This window comes from Urocitellus parryii, chromosome 3 (assembly GCF_045843805.1).
Source record: "Urocitellus parryii isolate mUroPar1 chromosome 3, mUroPar1.hap1, whole genome shotgun sequence".
Lineage (NCBI taxonomy): Eukaryota > Metazoa > Chordata > Mammalia > Rodentia > Sciuridae > Urocitellus > Urocitellus parryii.
In genome coordinates, this window is record NC_135533.1 from 190,148,302 (window position 1) to 190,170,831 (window position 22,530).

General features: G+C 44.6%; 1 protein-coding gene across 1 annotated transcript in view; it reads right to left on the reverse strand.

Annotated features, from left to right (window-relative positions):
* The window catches only part of Glb1 (galactosidase beta 1), a 99,115-nt gene that overhangs the window by 47,839 nt on the left and 28,746 nt on the right, over window positions 1-22,530 (reverse strand). Inside the window, exons 5-10 of the mRNA XM_026406277.2 lie at window positions 22,287-22,381; window positions 15,308-15,488; window positions 11,585-11,643; window positions 9,271-9,392; window positions 9,141-9,181; window positions 4,760-4,872 (exon numbers count right to left, since the gene is read on the reverse strand). Coding sequence (XP_026262062.1) covers window positions 4,760-4,872; window positions 9,141-9,181; window positions 9,271-9,392; window positions 11,585-11,643; window positions 15,308-15,488; window positions 22,287-22,381 — 611 coding nt within the window. The remainder of the gene's footprint in view (window positions 1-4,759; window positions 4,873-9,140; window positions 9,182-9,270; window positions 9,393-11,584; window positions 11,644-15,307; window positions 15,489-22,286; window positions 22,382-22,530) is intronic.

Here is a 22,530-nt window from a genome sequence, read left to right on the forward strand (position 1 = left end):
CAGTGTTTGAAATATGTTATTCCAGGATCTTCTAGCTTTCAGAGTCTGTGTTGAGAGATCAGCTGTTATCCTGATTGGTTTACCCCTAAATGTAATCTGTTTTCTTTCTCTTGCAGCTTTTAAAATTCTCTCCTTATTCTGTATGTTGGACATCTTCATTATAATGTGTCTAGGTGTGGATCTCTTATGATTTTGCACATTCGGCGTCCTGTAGGCTTCTAGGATTTGGGATTCTGTCTCAATCTTCAATTCTGGGAAGTTTTCTCGTATTATTTCACTGAATAGACTGTTTATTCCTTTGGAATGGAGCTCTGTGCCTTCCTGTATCCCAATGACTCTTAAATTTGGTCTTTTGATATTGTCCCATAATTCTTGGATGTTCTGCTCATGGTTTCTTAGCAGACTTGCTGAGCTGTCTATGTTCTTTTCCAGTTGAAATACTTTGTCTTCATTGTCTGATGTTCTCTCTTCTAAGTGATCTACTCTGCTGGTAGTATTCTCAATTGAGTTTTTAAGTTGGTTTATTGTTTCCTGCATTTCTAGAATTTCAATTTGCTTGTTTTTTATTACCTCTATCTCCCTGTGAAATTGATCTTTTACTTCCTGGATTTGTTTGTCAATGTGATCTTTCATTGTCTGATTTTGCTGTCTCATGTCTTCCTTGAGACTCCAGATCATCTGAAGCATATATATCCTGAACTCTTTATCTGATATTCCATCTGTTGCAGCTATTACCTCTTCTAAAGTTGAGTTGACCTGCATTGCTTGTGGTCCTTTCTTTCCTTGTCTTTTCATACTGCTCGCGTTTCTTTCTGCTTGGTGCAACTGTTGTGTTTTGAAATTTACCCCCTATTTATTTATGTTGCTCTTGTATACTTGAAAAGTCTCCCTTGCAGGTGCAGGCGGCGGCTGTGCCCCTACTCCAATTGGGGTGACGTGTCTACCACGCTGGCGGCTCTCTGGGCCTGTTCCGGGAGTGGAAGGCGGCTCTGCTCTGTCCCTATTCCAATTGGGGTGTCGTGACTACAATGCTGGCAGATCGCTGGGCCTGTTCCGGGCGAGGGCGGTGGGCTTGGCTGGCGGGATTCCACCTAATGGCAGTCCCTAACCTCCCTGCTTGCTAATTAATGGCTTCTCTGAGGCGCCACACCTTCTGTAGCTGCGGGGCAGGCCGCGCGAATCAGTTGGACTGGATCTCCGGGGTCCTGCTGCTGGCTGTTTTGATGTTGCAAGCTGTTGGAGAGTGGTGGTGTATTCTTCAGCTTTCCCGGATGGTGGCCACTGACTGCCTGGATGGAGTGTCCGCTGTTTTGATGTTACACTCTGAAGGAGAGTGGCGGTGTATCCTTCAGCTTTCCCGGATGGTGGCCGCTGACTGCCTCGGCTGAGTGTCCGCTGTGGGGGATGGGACTGTACCGCTTCCTTCCCCTTCTGAGAACCCGTGCTCGGCCCAAGGGTCCGTGTGGGCTTGGCTGGCGGGATTCCACCTAATGGCAGTCCCTAACCTCCCTGCTTGCTAATTAATGGCTTCACTGAGGCACCACGCCTTCTGTAGCCGCAGGGCAGGCCACGCGAATCAGTTGGCCTGGATCTCCGGGCCCTGCTGCAGGCTGCTGGGATCCCTGGCACTCTATCACTTTGATTTTTTCTGCTTGCCCCTCCCCCAGTGCTGGCTAGCCAGGTTTCCTTTTGGCTGCTACTGGGAGGAGGGGTTGGAGGTCAGGTGTCTCTGGTTTCCCCCTAGGCTGTATGGAGGCTCAGCTTGATACTCCCTCTCCCGGCAAGCCTAGGAGAGATTTTATGCGAATTCCCGCTGTCTGTGGGGTGAGCTGAATGACACCGACCTGTTTTGATGTCGCACTCTGAAGGAGAGTGGCGGTGTATCCTTCAGCTTTCCCGGATGGTGGCCGCTGGCTGCCTCGGCGGAGTGTCCGCTGTGGGGGATGGGACTGTACCGCTTCCTTCCCCTTCTGAGAACCCGTGCTCGGCCCAAGGGTCCGTGTGGGCTTGGCTGGTGGGATTCCACCTAATGGCCTTCCCTAACCTCCCTGCTTGCCAATTAATGGCTTCACTGAGGCGCCACGCCTTCTGTAGCCGCAGGGCAGGCCACGCGAATCAGTTGGCCTGGATCTCCGGGCCCTGCTGCAGGCTGCTGGGATCCCTGGCACTCTATCACTTTGATTTTTTCTGCTTGCCCCTCCCCCAGCGCTGGCTAGCCAAGAGTTTCTAACTTTAGCTAAAAACAGAATAAGTGAACAATAATAAAAACTAGCTCCTATGTGTCATTCCCTGAGAAGTGTGGACCATATCACTCAGATGTGGAAGTGGGGTACCCTGCTCTACTTCAAGACTCAGATCTGGTTCCGTTCCCCTCCAAAGTCTCGCTATTCTGTAAGTCCACTCCTCACACAATTCTGGGTGACTTTTTCTCAAGACCGAGATTGGAAAGAGAGGTATCAAACTACATACTGGCCATTTCTTTAGAACTTGCTCAAAAGCTGGTTCATTTTATTTGCCGGACTTCTGAAGTAAAAGGGATTGCTTGCGGGCACGGTGGTATATGCCTATAATCATAGCAGTTCTGAAGGCTGAGGCAGGAGGATCTCAAGTTCAAAGCCAGCCTCAGCAACAGCAAAGTGCTAAGCAACTCAGTGAGACCCTGTCTCTACATAAAATACAAAATTGGGCTGGAGATGTAGCTCAGTAGTCGAGTGCCCCTAAGTTCAACCCCCAGTACCTACCCCCCAAAAAAGAGGGATGCTTTAAGACAGCCACATGGCTTTCTCGCCACCTTAAAGTCTCTATTTAAGCTTCACCTTCAGAGGAGGTCCACATACACCAAGCAGCTAAGACCGGTACCTGGCACACAGAGGATGCTTGATGAAGATTTGTTAAATCACTTATGAATAAACGATCAATGTGGGTAAGGTCAAATACTATCAGAAGCCACCAGAATAAGGCTTTTTAAGTTTTATTTTTAAAAGAGAACCAAAATACATGAAAATGAAACTCTGAGAACTAAAATATGTCACAGTAAATAACACAATAGGGATGTAATGGCAGTTAGAGCAACTTAAAGAAAGATGTAAGTCGGAGGAAGTAAAGACACTAATTTTTAACTACTGTAAATTAAAACTGAATGTTAAAGTTTCTTGAGAATCAGAGGCGTACTGTATGAACCCATTTGCATATAGTGCCCAAACAAGCAAAATCTACCTATGGTGATAGAAATCAGGAGAGTAGTTAACTGGGGAGGTTGGTTGGGTGCTGATGACTAGAAAGGGGTGTAAGAGGGGCTCCCGGGAGCTGTGCTGGTCACAGTGCTGTGTTCACTTTTAGGAATTCACCCCAAATGCTTACAGAAGAGCTGTGCTTGTTGGTGGGCGTTCACATCACACTTCAGTGGAAAACCACCACAAAAATAAAAAATACAGTGAAAGTCATCCAAACTAGAAGATCTAGAAGTGGGTGAGGAACCCTCAAACAACCCCAAAGAAAGCGGTACATGGGCCAGGCATGGTGACACATGCCTATAATCCCAGAATTCAGGAGGCTGAGGCAGAATTGCAAGTTGGAGGCTGGCCTCCGCAACTTAGAGAGACCCTGTTTTGCAAGAAAATGAAAAGGGTTGGGGAGGTAGCACGGTGGTTAAAGACTAGCCTCGCCCAAGTGAAGCCCTGGGTTTGATCCCCAGTTCTGCAATAAACAAAAAGGAAAATAAATACAGAAACAGAAAATTTCTGAAACTGAACAAAGGTACGAGAGCAAGTTTGGGAGATACAACTTGCCGAGATTGAAACCCACAATAAAAGAATAACATGTACAAAAATTTCACAGTATATTTGAAAATTTAGATGGAATTTAGACAAATTAGAAGAGTATTTAAGTTTGGATCCTATTTTTTCTATATGTCCCAAATATTTCACAATATAAAATGTTAACACCTACTTAAAATTCAGATTACATCATATTTTTTAAAAACCCTACCAATTTATAGGCAGAAAGTCTTTTTTTTTTTTTAACTTCAAAACTCAGGTGACTGAGCAGAAAAATTGTGGGTTTTCTTTTTTTTTTTAAACCCCACCACGGAGACAGGAAACCCTACCTGGGAGCTTTAAGTGCCTCAAAAGAATAGAAATAGGCAGATACAAGCAGCTCAGGAGGAGGCCAGGAGGAAACGGCAATCACTTGCCCCAGATAGAAAAATAAAGCTTCACTCATTTTTTGCACAGCTTCCATTGTGATGTGCCTTAGTGTCCACAGATTTCTTTTCCCCCTCCATACTTGAGCCATTTACTACAAACAATTAACAGGCTAACACTTACAGGACATGTGTGTGTTGTCAGGGACTATTCCGGATGGATTACATTTTTTTTTAATATTTATTGTTTAGTTGTAGTTGGACACAATACCCTTATTTGATTCATTCATTCCCATGTGGTGCTGAGGATCCAACCCAGCAATTGCTAGGTGAGCGCTCTACGCTGAGCCTCCACCCCAGCCCTCTTTTTAATCCTTCTAACACAGCCAGGTGTCATTATACCAATTTGACAAATTAAAAGGTCAGCAAAGTGACTTGTTCATAAACTCTTAAATCAAGTGGGGATCAAGACTCAACCACAAAGTTACCTGCCACCTCCCCGCATCTATCCTTTTAAATCTGAAGGTTCCAGGCAGGAAAGTGACGACAGAGCCACAGTGAGTTGAAGGCAGGCTCTGCCGGGGAACCCCACCCCACCCTGCCATACGGAGCACTCACCATTTGGATAACCTTTCGCAGAACAAAATACTTCTCAGTGAGGTCCCCTGCCTCACTCAGTGGGGCATCATAGTCGTAGCTGGTGGGTTGTGGTGCATAGGGTGTGTTGGCCCCTAGAAGTAAAAAAAAAAAAAAAAAAAAAAGTACCACCAGTTACTACTGAAGGCCCTGTTCAGGGACAAGTTCTTTGGGACCCACAGTTACAGGATGATGGGAAGAAGAAATAGAGAACACATTAAAACCAATTGTTAAGAGAGACAGAGGTGCTGGTGGAGTTGTGGCTCAAGGGTAGAGGGCTTGCCTAGCATGTGTGTGAGGCACTGGGTTCGATCCTCGGCACCACATAAAAATAAGTAAATAAAGGTTTAATTAAAAAAAAAAAAGACACGGAGGTGGCCTTTAGGATGCAAATTTGGAGGAACCAATTGTTCCTACTGATGGCACTTGCTAATGACACCAGAGTTCACAAAGCATTTTCCTCCTCCCCCAACTATAGAACTTCATAGCTGTGATCCTAACAGAATAACAACCCCACTGGACAAGCAGACAATCTGATGCTCCCTACAAAAATCTGCTAACATCTCACAAATAGTAATAGCAGGGCTCATAACATGACCCACATCTGTTAACCCTTCAATCCCTGATCTTTCTCATGTCCTCCAACTATATGGCAGAGAAAAAGATCTGGTGGAGAGAGAGGACCAGGTTGAGGATCCGCAGAAAATTGAGAGCTTATCAAAGCAACGTAGGAGATGACTGTAGATCCACAGTAGCCAAAAAGATTCAAAGGCAATCCTGAAGTCTTCGGAACATCTAGAGTATAAATAGGGTTGTGGTGTACCTCTTGTAAGCTCCTTGAAGATAGAGGCACTCGCTCATTACCCCAGGTCCCAGATGTGTCCCTCTGAGTGTCAGCCTCTACTGTCTTACCCAATGTTACAACCTCCCTCAGAGCCCATATCCAACAACTGACCAGTGTGGGGACATAAAAACCAGCTCCCTTTGCCTTGAAGGGCCATGCCAGCTCCAGAGCACCCTTTGGGATGTGCGGAGTCCACTCATGAAATTGCAACACAGCCCAATTTATCTGCTACAATCTCTCTAATGGGTATTGCTCCTGAGGTCACACAGAGTGAACTTCCTGCCTGGTAAAGGAGTCTGTTTCCTTGAGAACTTGACCTATCACAAAGACCAATGCACTGTGGCAGTACTAGGCATTCAAAAGGACTAGAAAAGCCATGTTCTTGTAGTTAACGTCCAAGGGGCAGGGTCTAGATCAGAGGTTCCTAACCTCGTCACAGAGGATGTTCACAGGTATGAAGTTACGTACAATAGCAAGTAGCACTTTGAAAAGTTGCCCATGCATGGGAGTCACGTGGTCAGCCTGTTAAAACATGCCTTCCAAGCCCTAGCCCGGGGATTCTGATCCAGCAGGTCAGAGTGGGACCTGTGACTACATTTCTAACAGGTTCCGGGGGGTGCTGATGCTGCCCTCTGTGGATCAGCAAGGCTTAGTGCCTTTCTTCTCTATTCAGAAATCACTTCGCAATGCGAGTGTGTGACAGTGAAGCTATGTTAGGACTCCTCTTTTGTCCCAACTAATGTTTAAATAAATGAGGCACAAAATATAACAGGTAATAAATTCCTTGGACAAAGTTTCAAAAACAATGGAGGCTGGCTGATCCTCTGGATGGATGAAGTTAAGGATCTAAGAACTTTTTCATTCATTGTTTAGACAGAATCTCTGTTTTGAAAGACCTGGACCATTCTCAGCGAACTGCACTGACCCAGGCGTCTATCACTCCCTGCCATTTCTTACAAGAGACAGCTCACAGCCAACCGGTCTACCCGCCTCCGGGGAAGCACATGTTCAAAGGCATCCCTTCCCGTGAGACCTGAAGAAAAATAAAACCACATCCCTTGCTGCAAGGAGCTCACCTTCCTCGTGGCTCATCTTCTACCTCTGATGTGGCATGGATTGTACTGCCTAGGTTTCGTATTTCTGTCTCACGCTGCACTAAATTGTATGCACGTTAAGGGTGGACTGTGCCTTACTGACCCTCGAGTCCTCCATCAGGGCCAGGCATGAAGGAGATGCTCAACCAGTGGGTCAAGTTGAGTTAAGCAAGTGTAACTTCTGGAAATAACCATTAGGGGCTGAGGGATCCAGGTCTGAGGGTGAAGGATGGACGGGAAGACAAGACTTTGTCCTAGTTCATAACAGCACTGGGCAGCGTCATAGAGAAACGGTGAGTATGGAAGCCTCCTCTGGCCATGTGAATGGGAGTGACGCAGGAAGGCAAGAGAAATGGCAAGGCTTGGCACTCCCCAACTATCCACACCATACAAAAGTATAGGACACCTGGGTCCTGTAGGCAGCCATCACACAGACATGGACACTCACAGGCACAGGCCACAGGGACACACACTGCACAAACTCCTGCACTTGCCCTAGGTAGGATGGGCAGTGAGCCCCCTCTAGACGTTCTCCTCTCTGTACTGTCCTCTGGGAGGTGTCTGAAAAATAGCTACTAGGGACAGATTGGCCCTCCCACAACTCCCTAAAGAGCCAGGGCCAGAGGGCAGGGCCAAAGGCACAACCCAAGTGGGCTGCTTTGGAGCTGGTTCAAGGGCTGCAGGCTGTAAGGAGTTATCCAAAGGGCAGTGACTCCGGTTCAATGAAGCCTGAGTTTGAATCCAGGCCCCATCCTTGCCAGCTGAACAGGAATGTGCAGACCCAATTTTTGCATGCAGATACTCCTATCTGTAAAGTAGTGTCCATCATCTCTAGCCTTGATGAGAATGATGTGCAAACTAAATGAGAAAACAGAGGCAGAAAAGAGACTTCTATTACTTATACCAGAGGAGGGGCAGGAGAAAGGATTAGGGACAGCTTTTTCTGTTCTAATGACAGTTTTAATATTGTTCAGGTTTCTTTGCTAAGAAGAATGCATTAAGAACGGCACATTTTCAAAAACTGTCAAGAATGTAAAGTTGCAAAAAAAAAAAAAAATCTTTATTCCCGGACAGGCTGAATTCCATCAATGGCAGCAGAAGGAAAGAAAAGGTGTCAGAGTTTTAACTGTTTCTAACCAGAAGATAGACACGTGGAGATTTTTTAAAAATACCAATGACCAATCTTGGCATACTATCATCTTTTAAGCAGTGACCTTTGAGGATTTTTTTTCTTTTTTTCAGTACTGGGATTGAACTCAGGGATTCACACATATTAGAAAAGTATTCTTTGTTGAAGATACATCCCCAGCCTTTTATTATTTTGAGACAGGGTTTCACTAATTTGTCCAGTATGCCCTTGAACTTGTGATCCTCCCGCCTCAGCCTCCTGAGGAGCTGGAATTATAGGTACGTGCTATAATGCCTGGCTGGTGGTTGAATTTTATAAGCATTTCTTAGCTCTAACAATAGAAATGAAACTGACAATGCTATAAGCAATGTCTTCCAGCCCATCCCACCTTGCAAAACAGTAGTTCCAAGGAAAAACTGTATTAAGTGCTGATAGTATTCAATTTCAGATCCTGAGGGATATACGCTTAAGCTAAGCTTCCAAAATACAATGGTCAAGCATCTTCAATGATCCAGAGAGAAAAATGCAGATGAAGAGAAAGGTGAGGAATGAAGTTTACATATATATGTAAATATATATACATGTGTGTATACACACACACACACACACACACACACACACACATATATATATATAAAAATACAGCACAATTTGTCTTTGCAAAAGTTAATGATGACGCAGAGAAACGTGTCATCATTTTTACTACCTAAATAAATAGCCTGGGACTAATGCCTCTATGCCCAGCCTAAATGCTTATACAACATTGTAAATTTTAGCTTGGCACAGTTCTACACACCTGTAATTCCAGTTTCTCAGGAGGCTGAGGCAGGAGGATCACAAGTTTGAAGCCAGCTTGGGCAATTTAGTGAGACCTTGTCTCAAAATTAAAAAAAAAAAAAAAAATGAAAAGGGCTAGGAAATACAATGCTCCAGGTTTAATCCTTAATACTGCAAAAATTTTAAAAATTAAAATTAAAAACTGAATTTTTACGGTATGTGAATTATATCTCGATTAAAAAAATTGCTAAAAATGAAAAAAGACCACAGCAGAATATATGAACAAATATTCTATAGTCAGAGACTACCACTAAAGCCTGCCCGGCTAGACTGGTTTAAAACAATAAGCCTTTTAAAATAAGCAAGTTATGTCCCTTAAAAATTTTTAAAAGAAAAATGGTTATATAGGTTCATCCAAATGTTAGAAAATTTAGAAGAAAAAAAAAACTTTCTATAGGCATACTCCCCCAAATCAATTATCAGCAACACAGCATAACAAATATGTTAAATGGTTCTTACCATTCCAATAGGCAAAATTGGTTCCACCTATAAACATGTACCTACAAAGAAAAAAAAGAGAACACACAATATTTCACTGTGAGCCCACAGCCAGGAGGGTTCCTCCACGCCTTGGGCCCTGAATACCTACAAGTTCACACTCGCCCCACGGGCCAGTATTTCATAGAGGGAGGAAGCTAGTACTTCTGTCTTGACTGTGGAGTGAGGCTGACCCCAATGGTCTAACCAGCCAGTGTAGAATTCAGAATTGACCTAAAAAGAGAAAAAGACACGGAGCTCAGGCCAGGCGAATGGCCTTCAAAGGCCGAATTGTCCCTGTAATGTCCCAGCTGCTCCACCTAGGTCCAGTGCAAAGGGGTGTTGATGGGTACCATTTAACCCAGAGCCAACAGCAACACTGCCTGTACTCAGTCCTCAGGTGTCAACCCAATCTGAGATCTCGTCTTACATAATAAAGTACAGTCAGTCCTCTGTACCCCGTGGGTCCTGCGTCTGTGGATACACTAACTGCAGATCAAAAATGAGAGGGGAAAAAAAAACTCCATTTGTGCTGAACACTTGGATTTTTTCTTATTCTCTAAATAATATGGTACAACAACTATTCACATAGCATTTACATTGCATTAGGTATTAGTAAACTCAAGATTACTTAATGTAGGAGGGTATGTGTAGGTCATATGCAAATACTGCCTTCGTCCAGTATGTTGTATAAGTAGCTGAGATGTGAGTATCTGAGGGGGAATCCTAGAACCCATGAACTGTATGTATCCCCCAAAGACATTGAGAAACAACTGTATTCCTAAAAAGTTTGACCTACATCAATTTTGTTAACCATTCCTCAATTCCACAGTATTAAAAGTTTAGTTGGGCAAAGAATCTGGCAAAATGTTCTTACAAAATAGCTCCAAATTCATCCCTTGTGTGCCTAAAGATATTGAGATCTCAGGTTGACTTTACAATGAGGTAGACTTGTACAAATATTCTTTAAAAAAATTTTTTTTTCTTAGTTGTAGTCGGACACAATACCTTTATTTTTTTATTTATTTTTACGTTTTAGTTACCCAGCAACTCACATGTGCGCGGTGAGTGCTCCACTGCTGAGCCACAACCCCAGCCCCACCTTGTACAAATATTCTACAAAGCAGGTCCAAACACTTCACGTTTCTCGTAAACATTACTCTGCCAAGCCCTTGTTCTACAAAGAAATAAAGGAAGCTGGATGTGTCAGATTTTAGGAAATAGCTCCACCCAAAGTCTGTGAATGCAGCCCCTGCACACTCACTAAGCAGGGAGCAGACTCAGAAAAGGCTGTTTTGTAAATAAAGCTTGCACACAGGTGGGGCAGTCTGACCGGTGGCAGAACAGGCACAGGATGTGACCCTGTACACCGAGCTGAGTCAACAATAACAACTACTGTTGAAAAAGGAAGAGCAGAGAGAGAGAAGGGCTGACACATACATACACCTGCCTGGTCCTTGCCATCATTTCCTCCTCCTAGCAGTCCCCACAGCATACCATCAAGTCCTGCAACTCAAAGTGTGGTCAGCAAACGACATCCTCCATGCTACCAGGACAGTTGTTGGAAATGTGGACTCTCAAGCTCACCCAGACCTAGCAGACTGAACTTGCTTTTTTTTTTTTTTTTTTTTGGCACCAGAGATTAAACCCAGTGGCACTCAACCACTAAGCCACATCCCCAGCATGTATGTGTGTGTGTGTGTATATATATATATATATATTTTTTTTTTTTTGTAGTTGTAGATGGACAGCTTGCCTTTATTTTATTTGTTCATTTTTACGTGGTGCTAAGGATTGAACCCAGTGCCTCACACATGATAGGCAAGTACCCTGCCACTGAGCTACAGTCTCAGTCCCTCCCCAGCCCTTTATTTATATTTTATTTAGAGACAGGGTCTCACTGAGTTGCTCAGGGCCTCGCTAAGTTGCTGAGGTTGGCTTTGAACTCGAGATCCTCTTGCCAAAGCCTCCAGAGCCACTGGGATTCAGGCGTGCGCCATCGTGTCTGGCTGAACTTTGCTTTTCAATCAGATCCCCAAGTAATTGGTAAACACTTGAAAGGTAGAGAAGTTCTGCAGCAGAGCTTTCAAAAAACACACTAGCTCTGGCCCAGCCACTTGGAGGCTGTACCACCAGGGGCAAGTGACATATGTTCCCCGAGTCTCACTGAAAAAGGAGACGATAGGTCCATTTATGGGAATTCCCTTGGCCATTCACGTTAGCTGGCGTTCCCTTCCACTCCAGCGCAGGGCCTCAGTTTCCAAGCACCGTTTCTGGCTGTCACCCACAAATCCAGAGGGCTAACGCTACAATCCCATCTGCTGCTACCCCTTTCCTACAGCGGCACGACACCCTCCCTCCCTCTCGACAGCCGAGATGGAGTTGGTATGAGACGACAGTCTCCAAACCTCAACCCCGATTCTTACCAAGGGTCCCTTGGGCTCCACCTTCCTCTGAGTTTGGAAATCAGCTGTGACGTTGCTGGCTGGAAATAAGGAGAGGGAAAAGAAAGTCAGTCATGGGAATGATAAGAAGTAACAAATGCCTTGAGCCTGAGGCCCTGCTGAAGTCCGAATGTTGATATCCCTCCCAAATTCCTAAGTTGGAATCCAATCTCCAGGATGAAGGTGTTAAGAGGTGGGGCCTGTAGGAAGTGCACCTCATGAATGGGATTTAGGGCCCTTATGAAAGAGGCTCAAGGGAGCACTGGCCCTTCTATCATGTGAGGACACAGTATGAAAGTAAGGCTAGCGTGGTGGTGCACACCTGTGATCCCAATGACTCGGGAAGTTGACGCAGGAGATTCTCAAGTTCAAGGCCAAACTTGGAAACTTAGGGAGCCCCTGTCTCAAAGTAGTTTTAAAAAAAGGGGCTGAGGATATAGTTCAGAGGTAGATCACTCGTCTAGCATCCCTAGTACCACCCACCCACACACACACACATGCAAAAGTGACATCACTAGACACTGAATCAACTTGATCTTGGACTTCCCAGCATCCAGAACTATGTGCCATAAATTGCTGTTGTTGATAAAATGACCTAGTCTAAGGAATTCTGTTATAACAGCCCAAATTGATGGAGACAGGCCTCCTGCCCTTCTCCACACCCTCATGGGCCTGGAACACTCTCCAAACTGGCTTTAGGCTCGACTCGGATCATCCATTAAACGATATGTGGGGGCCAGAGAACATTGCTTCCTCCCTGAGCAGGTCCTGTGGTCTCCCTTGATCACTTGCCTTAGGCCTTCCTTTCACAAGCCTGCCCTCCCCAGGCTTCCACACAGGTCAGGGGTGTTTCTCTTCCCATGGACAGCTGGTCGACCTTAGATGCTCCCTAAGGGATGGGCCTGCCCTGAAGACGCTTCCTTGGAAGCCTCCTCAGCACCACACACATAACAGTGCCACGAATACTTGCCAGCTAATTAATAAGTCACGGGGGGGGGGGATAGTGGGGTGCTTTTGCTGTATTTCTCCCCAAACAATGAAGCACACTCTGAATCCTCATGTGCACATAGTCAGCCCTTCTGAACCACCTGCTCTCGATTTTTCTTTCTGAAATATCCCAGGAGGATGCCTAAACGTTGTCTCGTCTTCTGTGTCTTCTACATTCCTTCCTCTTCTAAAGAGGATTTTTCCACAGAGAGGTAACGGGCTGCCTCACGTCTGGCCAAGAGCGACCATGTCCAGTGTCCACACCAACAGGAGCAGGTGCCAGCCCGCCTGTCACTTTGTGATCCACACCCGAGGAAGGTATCCCACCCAGGGAGACCCTTTAATAACTGCTTGCTCTCAGCTGGGCCTTTGGTGCTGAGCAAGAAAGAACAGAACCTCACTGTGAAGCAGGAGGTGGCATTCAGATCTTTCAGTACTGTCCTCAGGAGCCTCCTCCTGAGATCCAGCCACCACCGTCACTGGTCAGTACCCTTTCTCCCACACAAGTGAACGGAGCTAGCATAAGTCAGGCCGCGGGCCACCTGTCCCAGCACCCCTGCTTTGCAGTGGCCTGTTCTTCAGCCCCCATGGGAACAATCAGTCACTTCACTGACAAATCCTGCTTATAACAGACTCATAACACTCTTCAATTTGTTCCTTCTGACAGAAAAGTACTGTGCTTTTTTTCATGACTGTGATGGGCGGGCGGCGTGCCAATGTGGGAGGAGACCAGCATGCCTCTTCCTCTTCAGCTCTTTGTAGATGAGTTAGTTACTCCATCACCAAACGCTCTGAGCAATAGACCACGTTTCTAGAGATACTCAGTTGACTTAAGGTCCGTTCTTTTCATCTCCTTTTTGGTAACATAGAAGAACCTTTTTCAACATACAATTTCAGTCAAACTTCCACCACGTCAGACTCCTGTGGGTCCCTCTCAAGGGAGGACAACCATTAGATATGCCATGTGTTTGAAGTGGCTTTTACATTAGGGGAAGAGCAGCAGGGTTTTCATGCTTTTTGCAGAGTTGGTCTTTTTTTTTTTTTTGGTAACTTTTTATCTTAAAATAATCTCAGTCTTATAAAAATTGGAAAAATAGTACAAAGAACACTTATGTTCTCTTCACTAAGATTTGCCAGTTGTTGGCATGTTACCACATTTATTGATCAGTTTCTCTTTCTATATAATATACACATAATTTTTTTTTTGAGCCATGTGAGAATAAGTTACAGACAGGATGGCCCTTTGTCCCTAAATATTTCGATGTGTGTTCCCTAAGCACAAGGAGTACGTTTTTTTCCCCCCTTGGTACTGGGGATTGAACCCAGGGGTGCTTTACCACTGAGCTACATCCCCAGCCCTTTTTTATTTTGAGATAGGGTCTAAGTTGCTCAGGGAATTGCTAAGCTGCTGAGGCTGGCTTTGAACTTGTAATCCTCCTGCCTCAACATCCCAAGCCACTGGGATGACAGGCAATGTACCACCACACGGGGCAACAAGGGCGTTCTCTAAAAGCACAATACCATTATAAAAATCAGAACGTTAACAATCACAGTACTATAATCTTCAAACTTTACTCAAAATTGTAACTGTCTTAGTAATATCCTGTGTGGTGGGAGGCGGGGTGGAATCCAATCTAGGATCCTGTTCAGAATGACACCCTACATTTAGCGGTTATGTCCTTTATGACAGCTGCTCTCAGTCTAAGTGAAGACTCCCTGACATTTCTTAAAGCCAGAAGCCTCCTAGTCACACTACCCACCCATTCAGAAATTTCATTAGCTAAACCTCTGCAGCTTACACGTGAGTCTGCCAAGACACTTTTTGAAGCATCTGGCAGACGCCTCTGGGCCTCACAGCTCAGAGTCATGAGTTATGCAGAAAGATAACAGAAGTGTCACAAAGTTTCCTGCACAGAAGGGCTGACAGGCCTTCGACACCAGCCAGTGGCTGACTTTAAATTGTGCTCAGGCTATAACACAGCACAAGTCTGACAAGGTGGGGGGACAGGGGAAGCAGATGAGGGCAGCAGAGTCTGCCCCAGACAGAGCTTTCCAGGGTAGGACATCTCACAGTTGTAACTGCTCGCCTGCATCCTGACCCCACTCCAGGGTCTAGCTCTACAAGTGCTGAAAATGAAGCTAGCCTGGAAACTCTTGTCCTAGGGGCTTAAATAAGTCAATCCTCTGCAACGGAGGGGTGCGATTATTCTTTTACTTTCTACTTAATGCTACAGTTGATCTTAAATGTCCACCAGAGGCCCTTATGCTAAAATGCTTGGTTCCCAGCCTGATGCTATTGGGAGGTGGTGGAACCTTTAAGGGGTGGAGCCTACTGGGAGGTTTTAGGTCATTGGGGGTACTGCTCTTAAAGACAATGTGGGGCCCTGGTCTTTTGATCTTTCTCTTTAGATTCGCAGCCATAAAGTGAATAGAACTTCTCCACCATGTACTGCCACCATGACATACTACACTGCCACAGGCCTAAAAACAATAGGACCAGCGGAAACCTCTAAAACCGTAAGCCAAAAAAAAAAATTTCCTCTTTTTATTATCTCAGGTGTTTTGTTACAGTAACAGAAAGCTGACAAGCACACTTGATAAGGGAAAATTTGAGAAAATTCATTCAATCTGCCCATGCCATATAAAATAGCTGCTGCCCATACTAACTGAGTAAAGAGCTGATTTTAAGCTATGTTTTCTGATTTTACAAATACCAACCTGTTCCAAAGTCCACTGTGGCATAGAGGCCCTGCAGGGTTCCGCACTTCAGGAAGCTTTTTTGAGCCCCATCAGTGGTGAACAGAAGCACATTGTCACCCAGATGGTGGCGGAAGCGCTTCTGCAGGAAACGCATGTAGTTAAAATCACAGGCAAAGTAGGAGCCATATTCATTTTCAACCTGCAAATTTAAAAAGAAGGAAAAATTAGGAGATGCCAATATAGCCACTCTCATGCAAGCTTTGGTTTAAGGAATATATCTAAGCATCTGCCGAGATGGCATGGCTTAATGACTATCAGAAAAATGTCCTTTCCTCAGTTGTCAAACCGACTTTTCCAAAAAGCCATTCAGCATACAAAGCAAAGCTATTTTCTATTAACCCTCCTCCACTATCTATATAAAATAATACGAAAACAGCAAATTGGTTTATGAATTGTAGTGGTATTATCTCATAGAATAGATACTTTAAGCATTACATAGAAATGCCTTCCAGTGATAGAAATATTAGGCAATGGAGAAAAATGAAAAAAAATTTAAATGATCTGCTAATTCAATGATCCACAGATAACCACTGTAAGCATTTTAGAATTTAGCCTTCCAGATTTATAAACACAACACAAATATCTTCTTTCCTCAAAACTGGACAAAGTTTTTGAATAGGACAAAGTTTTAGGAAGGACCAATGCTGGATAGAGATGCCCCATAGTTTATCCCATATCCTCAGGTTGACCCTCAAGGGTATTCCGGTTTTGTGCTTCATTACCAGTACTTGTTTTATGCTCAGTAACTTCAGTGGTTCTAAACCAGGGGCACTTCTGCCCTCTTTCAGGGGGACATTTGGCAATGTCTGGAAACATTTTAGGTTGTCACAATAGGGAAGTGGGTGGTGCTAGTGGCATCCAGTAGCTAATGGCTCAACACCTTTCAGGGCACAGAGGAGTCCCACAACACAGCATTATCAGGTGCAAAATGGAGATATTGCTGAAGCATGTATTCCCAGTGAGGAAGAGAGCATCCCCACCCAGGGAGTGAAAACTGATTCTTATGAGACTAAAAAAATGTTATTCACTGGGTACGATGGCACACACCTGTAATCCCAGCAGCTCAGGAGGCTGAAGCCGGAGGATTGAGAGTTCAAAGCCAGCCTCAGTAATCTAGCAAGGCCCTTAGCAACTCAGTGAGACCCTGTCTCAAAATACAAAAAAAAAAAGAAAAAAAAGCTGGAGTCAAGTGCTCCCAAGTTCAATGCCAAGTATCAAAAAAAAAAAAAAAATCTTATTCTCTTTACACAGATGTACTTCCAGTACATGAACAGATATATAGTATCCCAGGTATTAAAATTTCTTGTGGGGGACCAATAAGAAAAAAAAAAAGTCTAAAAAGGTTCCTTATGGGGCAATGGAAAAAAAAAAGATTTAAAAACCTGGCTCTTGAACAATAAGATGAATGGATTTCATGTTGACTAAAAAATGCACAACAATGAAAAATCCATATTGGGGGCTGGGGCTCAGTGGCAGAGCACTTCCCAGCATGTGTGAAGACACTGGGTTTGATCCTCAGCACCACATAAAAATAAATAAAGGTATTGTGTCCATATACCACTAAAAATATTTTTTAAAAATCCATACTGGACAATCTCCCTTATAGAAAGGTCAAAAACCAGACAATTAAGTTTGAGTACACACATGGGCGGTAAAAGTACATAAAGAAAAGACAGATATTGACGGCATCAAAGCCAGGGCAGCTGGGAGGGGAACAGCACCTGGGGAGCTGCTAGGGTGCTGCTAGGTGCCGTTTCCCATCCTTGGCTGGTAGTTATGGGGGTGCCCACATTATGATACTGCACATTTATGTATATATGTTGCATTCCATAATTTATGAAAGTTCAGAAAAACTATCCAACCCCCAAATTTCAACCTGCACAAAAATACAGAACAGATCTTTATAATAGTTTTTTTTTTTAATTTGTAGGCGTAACTATGAATTGACAATATGCCTTTATTTTTTTATACAGTCCTGAAGATCAGACCCAGTGCCTTACACGCGCTACACTAAGCTAGAGCCCCAGCTCCCCCCAACCTTTTCTTTTTTTTTTTTTTAAAGACAGGGTCTTGCTAAGTTATAAGACTGGCCTCAAATTTTCCATCCTCCTGCCTCAGTCTCCCAAGTCGCTGGGCTGGGATTCTGGCATGTGCCACTGCATCCAGTGAAAACATTGCTTTTAAACATAAGCATGAGAAACCGAGTCCACAGAGAAGAGGTGTCCAGCCTGAGGGTAGCTAGCCGAGTTAGTTAAGGAAGCGTCCCTGCAGGTGCTATGGATAGAAAAGCATCTGGCTGGGGAAGAGGAATGGATAGAAGGGATTCCAAACCACCAGTAGCCTGATGAGGCCCAGGGCAGAGTTGGAGAGCCATGAAGATGAACTGAATGCTGTTATTACAGTTTGGATTTAAAACATCCCTCCAAAGCCCAGAAGTTAAAGGCTTGGTCACCAGCCGATGATGCCAGTGGGAGAAGTTAGGTCATTGGGGCATGCCCTTGGAGGAGATGCTGGACCCCTGACCCCTTCCCTCTCTCTTGTGCTTTCTTGCTACCAGGAGGCATAGAGGCCACCTCTTCCATGTGCTCCCACCTTGAGATTCTGTGCCACCACAGGCTCAAAGCAACAGGACAAAGGACCCGTGGACTGAATGAAACCTCTGAATGAGTCAAAGTAATCCTTTCCTCCTTATAAGCCGATTTTCTCAGGTGCTCTGTTCATTTTGATAGAAACCTGACTAATGAAGCCACCAGCATTATCAGCACAGTCCCCCTCCTGGATGGTTTCATGCAGGACCATTTTCTCAGAGAGGAGCCCTCTGGCAAGTCATTCCTATTATGAGTTCAAGAAGCAAAACAGACTCCAGCAAGCATGCCCAATACCAAGATCTTTGCTGGTCAAGAAGCCATCTGGAAGGAGGAGGTATTTGGAGGAGAAAAATCTTTTTGAAATAATCGAGCCCAGTGTTAAGAAAAGCTTTGCAAATACTGGCAAGGTTCTTTGTTCCTCATTTTCTGTCTTTCTGCTCTTTTAATAAGAGCTATTGAAGTGACTGTGTCTGTCTCCCTTTATGATTAGGCTGCTACTCAAATGACTGGCTCCCTTTAGGATTCAGAAATTCACAGCTAAATTTAAGGGTCAGCTCTAGCAATTAAGTCAGCTTAGAGCTTCTTCATGTATGTTCTCAGCTGTATAGCTCCCAATGTTGGTTTTCTTCCCCCAAAATCTCACTTTTTCAAGTCTTATTCAATGATTACCATTGCACTATGTATCTCAGATTTGTAGTAAATGCATATACATGAGTTTTTGGGAGGAGTCCTGGGTATTGAAATTAAGGACTCCTACATGTTAAGCACATGCTCTATTAGTGAGCTATACCCCAAATTCCTGGGTAGTTTTTTTTGGGGGGGTGGGGAGGGGTAGAGAGAGAGGGGGATGGAGGGAAATGAGGAGGGAGAAGTACATTTGCAAAACAGCATAGGGTCATGGTTAGAGGCCCAATTGTCCACATGCAAATCTGAGCTCTACCACTTCCTATCCATGGGACTCCACCTGCAAAATGTCCTCATTTGTAAGAGATTGACCGTGCCTATCTCACCGGTTTGTTAGGAGGAAAGTTGATGCATGATGTTGTAGTACCTGGCATCTACCAAGTGCTTGAAAAGCTAGCAAGTAAGACCATACTGGAGCTCTATACTGTTGCCAGTTAGAGAAAAATAAACAGAGGCATGGGAAGGCTGGGGTGAGGGTAGGGGAAACACAAATGGAAAAGGGGTTGTAAGACCCACAGAAAAAGTCAGAGATTCAAAGGAATGCTGCTTCTTCTAGAGCAGAAGTCAGCCAACTTTTTCAATAAAGGGCAGAGGGTAAATAATTTAGGCTTTGGGACTCTATGGGTTTCCTCAGCTACTTAGCTCTGCTACTGTAGTTCCAAAGCAGCCCCAAGTGTGGCCATGTTCCAATATACTCTGGTAAGAACAGGTGGCAGGTTAGTTTTGGCCCATGGGCCATAGTTTGCAAGTCTTCTTTCTACAGTAATTAGGAATTAGTTATACTCATCCAGTATTGCACACAAAGACTTCTAAAGTTGTTGCTCTTTGAAAACAATAGACATAAACAGGCCCGAGACGTCATGATGGATACCTCATTAACTGGATGAAGTCAAGTTTCAGGTAAAACTCCTAAATTATTTTCACCTTGAATGTTTTCGGTAGATGTTTATCTTTGGCTTGTTTTAGGTACAAACTGAGATGAACATCCGTGTGTGCCAACCAACCCGGTGGCACTGGCTTTGCTAATTCCCTCCAGAAGAGGAACATTTGCAGATCTGGCTGAATCATAAGGGCATATCAAGGCTGAATCATAAGGGCAAGCCTGGTTTTCTGCATCTGGAAAACACCAGCAGTAAAGACCCCACATGGCCTCAGCAGGACAGAAGCGTTCCAAACTACCTAATTTTGACCTTAGCTACTGCAGAGTTTCCAGGGTCTCCTCAAAACTCCTTGGGAATGCAGAGGAACACCAACCTTATGAAGTGAGTAAATCCATTCTTTTCTACCTCTTGACCTAAAGAAATAAGCTCTTGCAGAAACCTTTACTCACAGAAACACCAATCATCCAGGTCTTTCCTATCCAACCTATCCACCTCTAGTCAGTTCTAGAACCATCTTGTGGGTCTGGGATATGTTCATAAACTCATGTGACCTCATGGCTGCCAGGCCGACACATGCCGAGTTGAGGAGACTAGAAAAACAACTGTTCAGAGATGAAACAGGATGAACTGCCACATGTTCTTCCCAGCAGGAGGCATTAACCAAAGGATCTGAGAGTCCTCCTGAAGCCAAGTCAGTCAAGTAGAACAGCTTTTGGATAGAGGGAGACAGGCACCAGCCTCAAGACATTAAGTGGAGCCAGGCATGGTGGTGCATGCTTATAATCCCAATGACTTGGGAGGCTCAGGCAGAAGGATCACAAGCTTGAGGTCAGCCTCAGCAACTTTGCAAGGCTCTGTCTCAAAAAAATTAAAAGTGCTTGGGGATCTTAGTGGTAAAGGGCCCCTGGGTTCAATCCTTGGTTTAAAAAAGAAAAAAATTAAAAAAAAAAAAGATACAAGTGGGGCAACCATGAAAGGTGATTCACAAAGAACTTCTATTGATACGAAAAAATGCTTTTGACGTAAGAATGAAGTGGGAAAAGCCACACAGGAAGTTGGTCATACAGCATCAACTTACTCTGTAAAAAGAAAAAAAAAATAAGTGTGTGTGTGTGGGGGGGGATTATGGTAAAATATTCATATCCAAGGAAATTCCCAAAAATGTGAAGTGCTTTTCTTCTGTTCCTGAGGTTTGAGGAACAGTTGTCTTTTCTCTTTCTGGTATTCTTCTGTACTTGTCAATTTAGTAACCAAGGGGCAAAAATGATGGTGGAGTGGAGGAGGGGAATTCAAGCAGGTAGAGATGAGGGGGAAAGAAGGGCAGAGTCACCTAGGGTCAAATTAAAGTCATCTGAGGTCACTGGGATGGACACAAGGAACAATATGTCCCCAAGACAGTCAACTTTGCTTTCTTCCGCAGAGTTAGTACTCGATTCCACTTTGGGAGGCATTTCCACAACCAAAAAGTGCAGAAATGGAAAGTGATTCAAGGAGAAGCAGAGACTGAAAAATGGTAGCAGCTAAAAGGAGGGTTTTTACCCGAGATGAGGGGAAAAGGAAGAAAACCCAGCTGTGCAGAGCAAAGGTTGATCAAGTTTCAGACTTACTGTCTCCACACAGGAAGATGCTGCTCTCTCTCGGCTTAACCAGTACAGACTCCAGATGAATAAAAGATAAGGGGCATCCTGGGGCTACGTGCACATTGCTCTGTGAACAGCCCCCTGGCCTGCACGAGAGGACATCTCCTTCCCTTATGCGGTTGCCTAGTGGCCACCTGACCCGCTCAGCCCTCTCAATACCTCATTCCACCTACACCTGAGGGACAAGGGAGAGCATGCTCCCTCCTCTAACCAGTCCCTACAACCTGTCCACAGCACCGTTTGTCGAAAAGAAATCGGGTCCACACTCCCTTAGGGATTGCCACACTGCGTTCCTTTGATGTTCCAAGATGCCGTTTTACATCACCCTATTCATTTCAATAAAAACAACCCTTGTAAATGGCCAGCAAACGTGGTCTGACATTTCACCTAAGTGATTTCGCAAACACCAAAAATTGTTCCAGGTCAAGTGTCCCGATTTTTCATATGGAAAATATGTGCCACAGGATGGATCCCATGGTGTTCTTAGTGTTTGCAGAACTAAGAACACAAGGAGGGAGAGTGGGATCAGGAAGCTGGAGAGAAAACACAATGGCCCCTAGCACACCTTCTTTCTATTCCAGGAATAACTGATGGCCTTAGCAGGGCAGACTCCAAAGCATTTCAGTTCTTGCAGCATTCCTGCATCCAGGAGATATTGCACGAGAGAAAGACACAGGCTAGGAGATCAGCAGAAATAGGGTGCAATCTGGATTCTGCCACCAGCAGGGTGACCTTGGCCAACTTAACCTTTCTGAACTTTTAAATTTCAAAAGCAGTGACTAGAAGAACCACACAGCATTTTTAGGGCATCCAGCACAGAGCACAAGTATTAAAAAATGGTAATGTGAGAGCCAGGCAGGGGCATATGTGCCTGTAGTCTGTAGGCTACTTGGGAGGCTGAGGCAGGAGGATCACTTGAGCCAGGAGTTCAGGGCCACCTGGGCAACAGAGAGAGACTCATTCTTTTGGGGAAAAAAATGTCAATGCCTTCCCCTAATGCAATTAAAGTAACTACCAGCTGTGGCATTACCCCTCAGAATAACAGAACGCTGAGGCTCATGTCTGCATCAGTCCCATCACTGATACAAGGCAGATGGATGAAGACCTGCCCCAACCCTGCCTCCATACTCAGTTCCACGGTTACCTGCACTGTTATAATCGGCCCTCCATTCTGATACAGCAGAGGTCTCATCTTGGGTAGAAGGACTCCCAACCATTTATCCACAGCCGCCAGGTAATCTGGACAACAAGAGAGGTTTAACACATCACACAGTGTTTAGTTAGAAGAGACATTGATAAGGCCTTATGATAGCACTGATCAGGATATAACAAGACCCAACAATTAGCTTCCAAAACGGGATAGCTACTCAGAAGGAAAGTCTGATCAA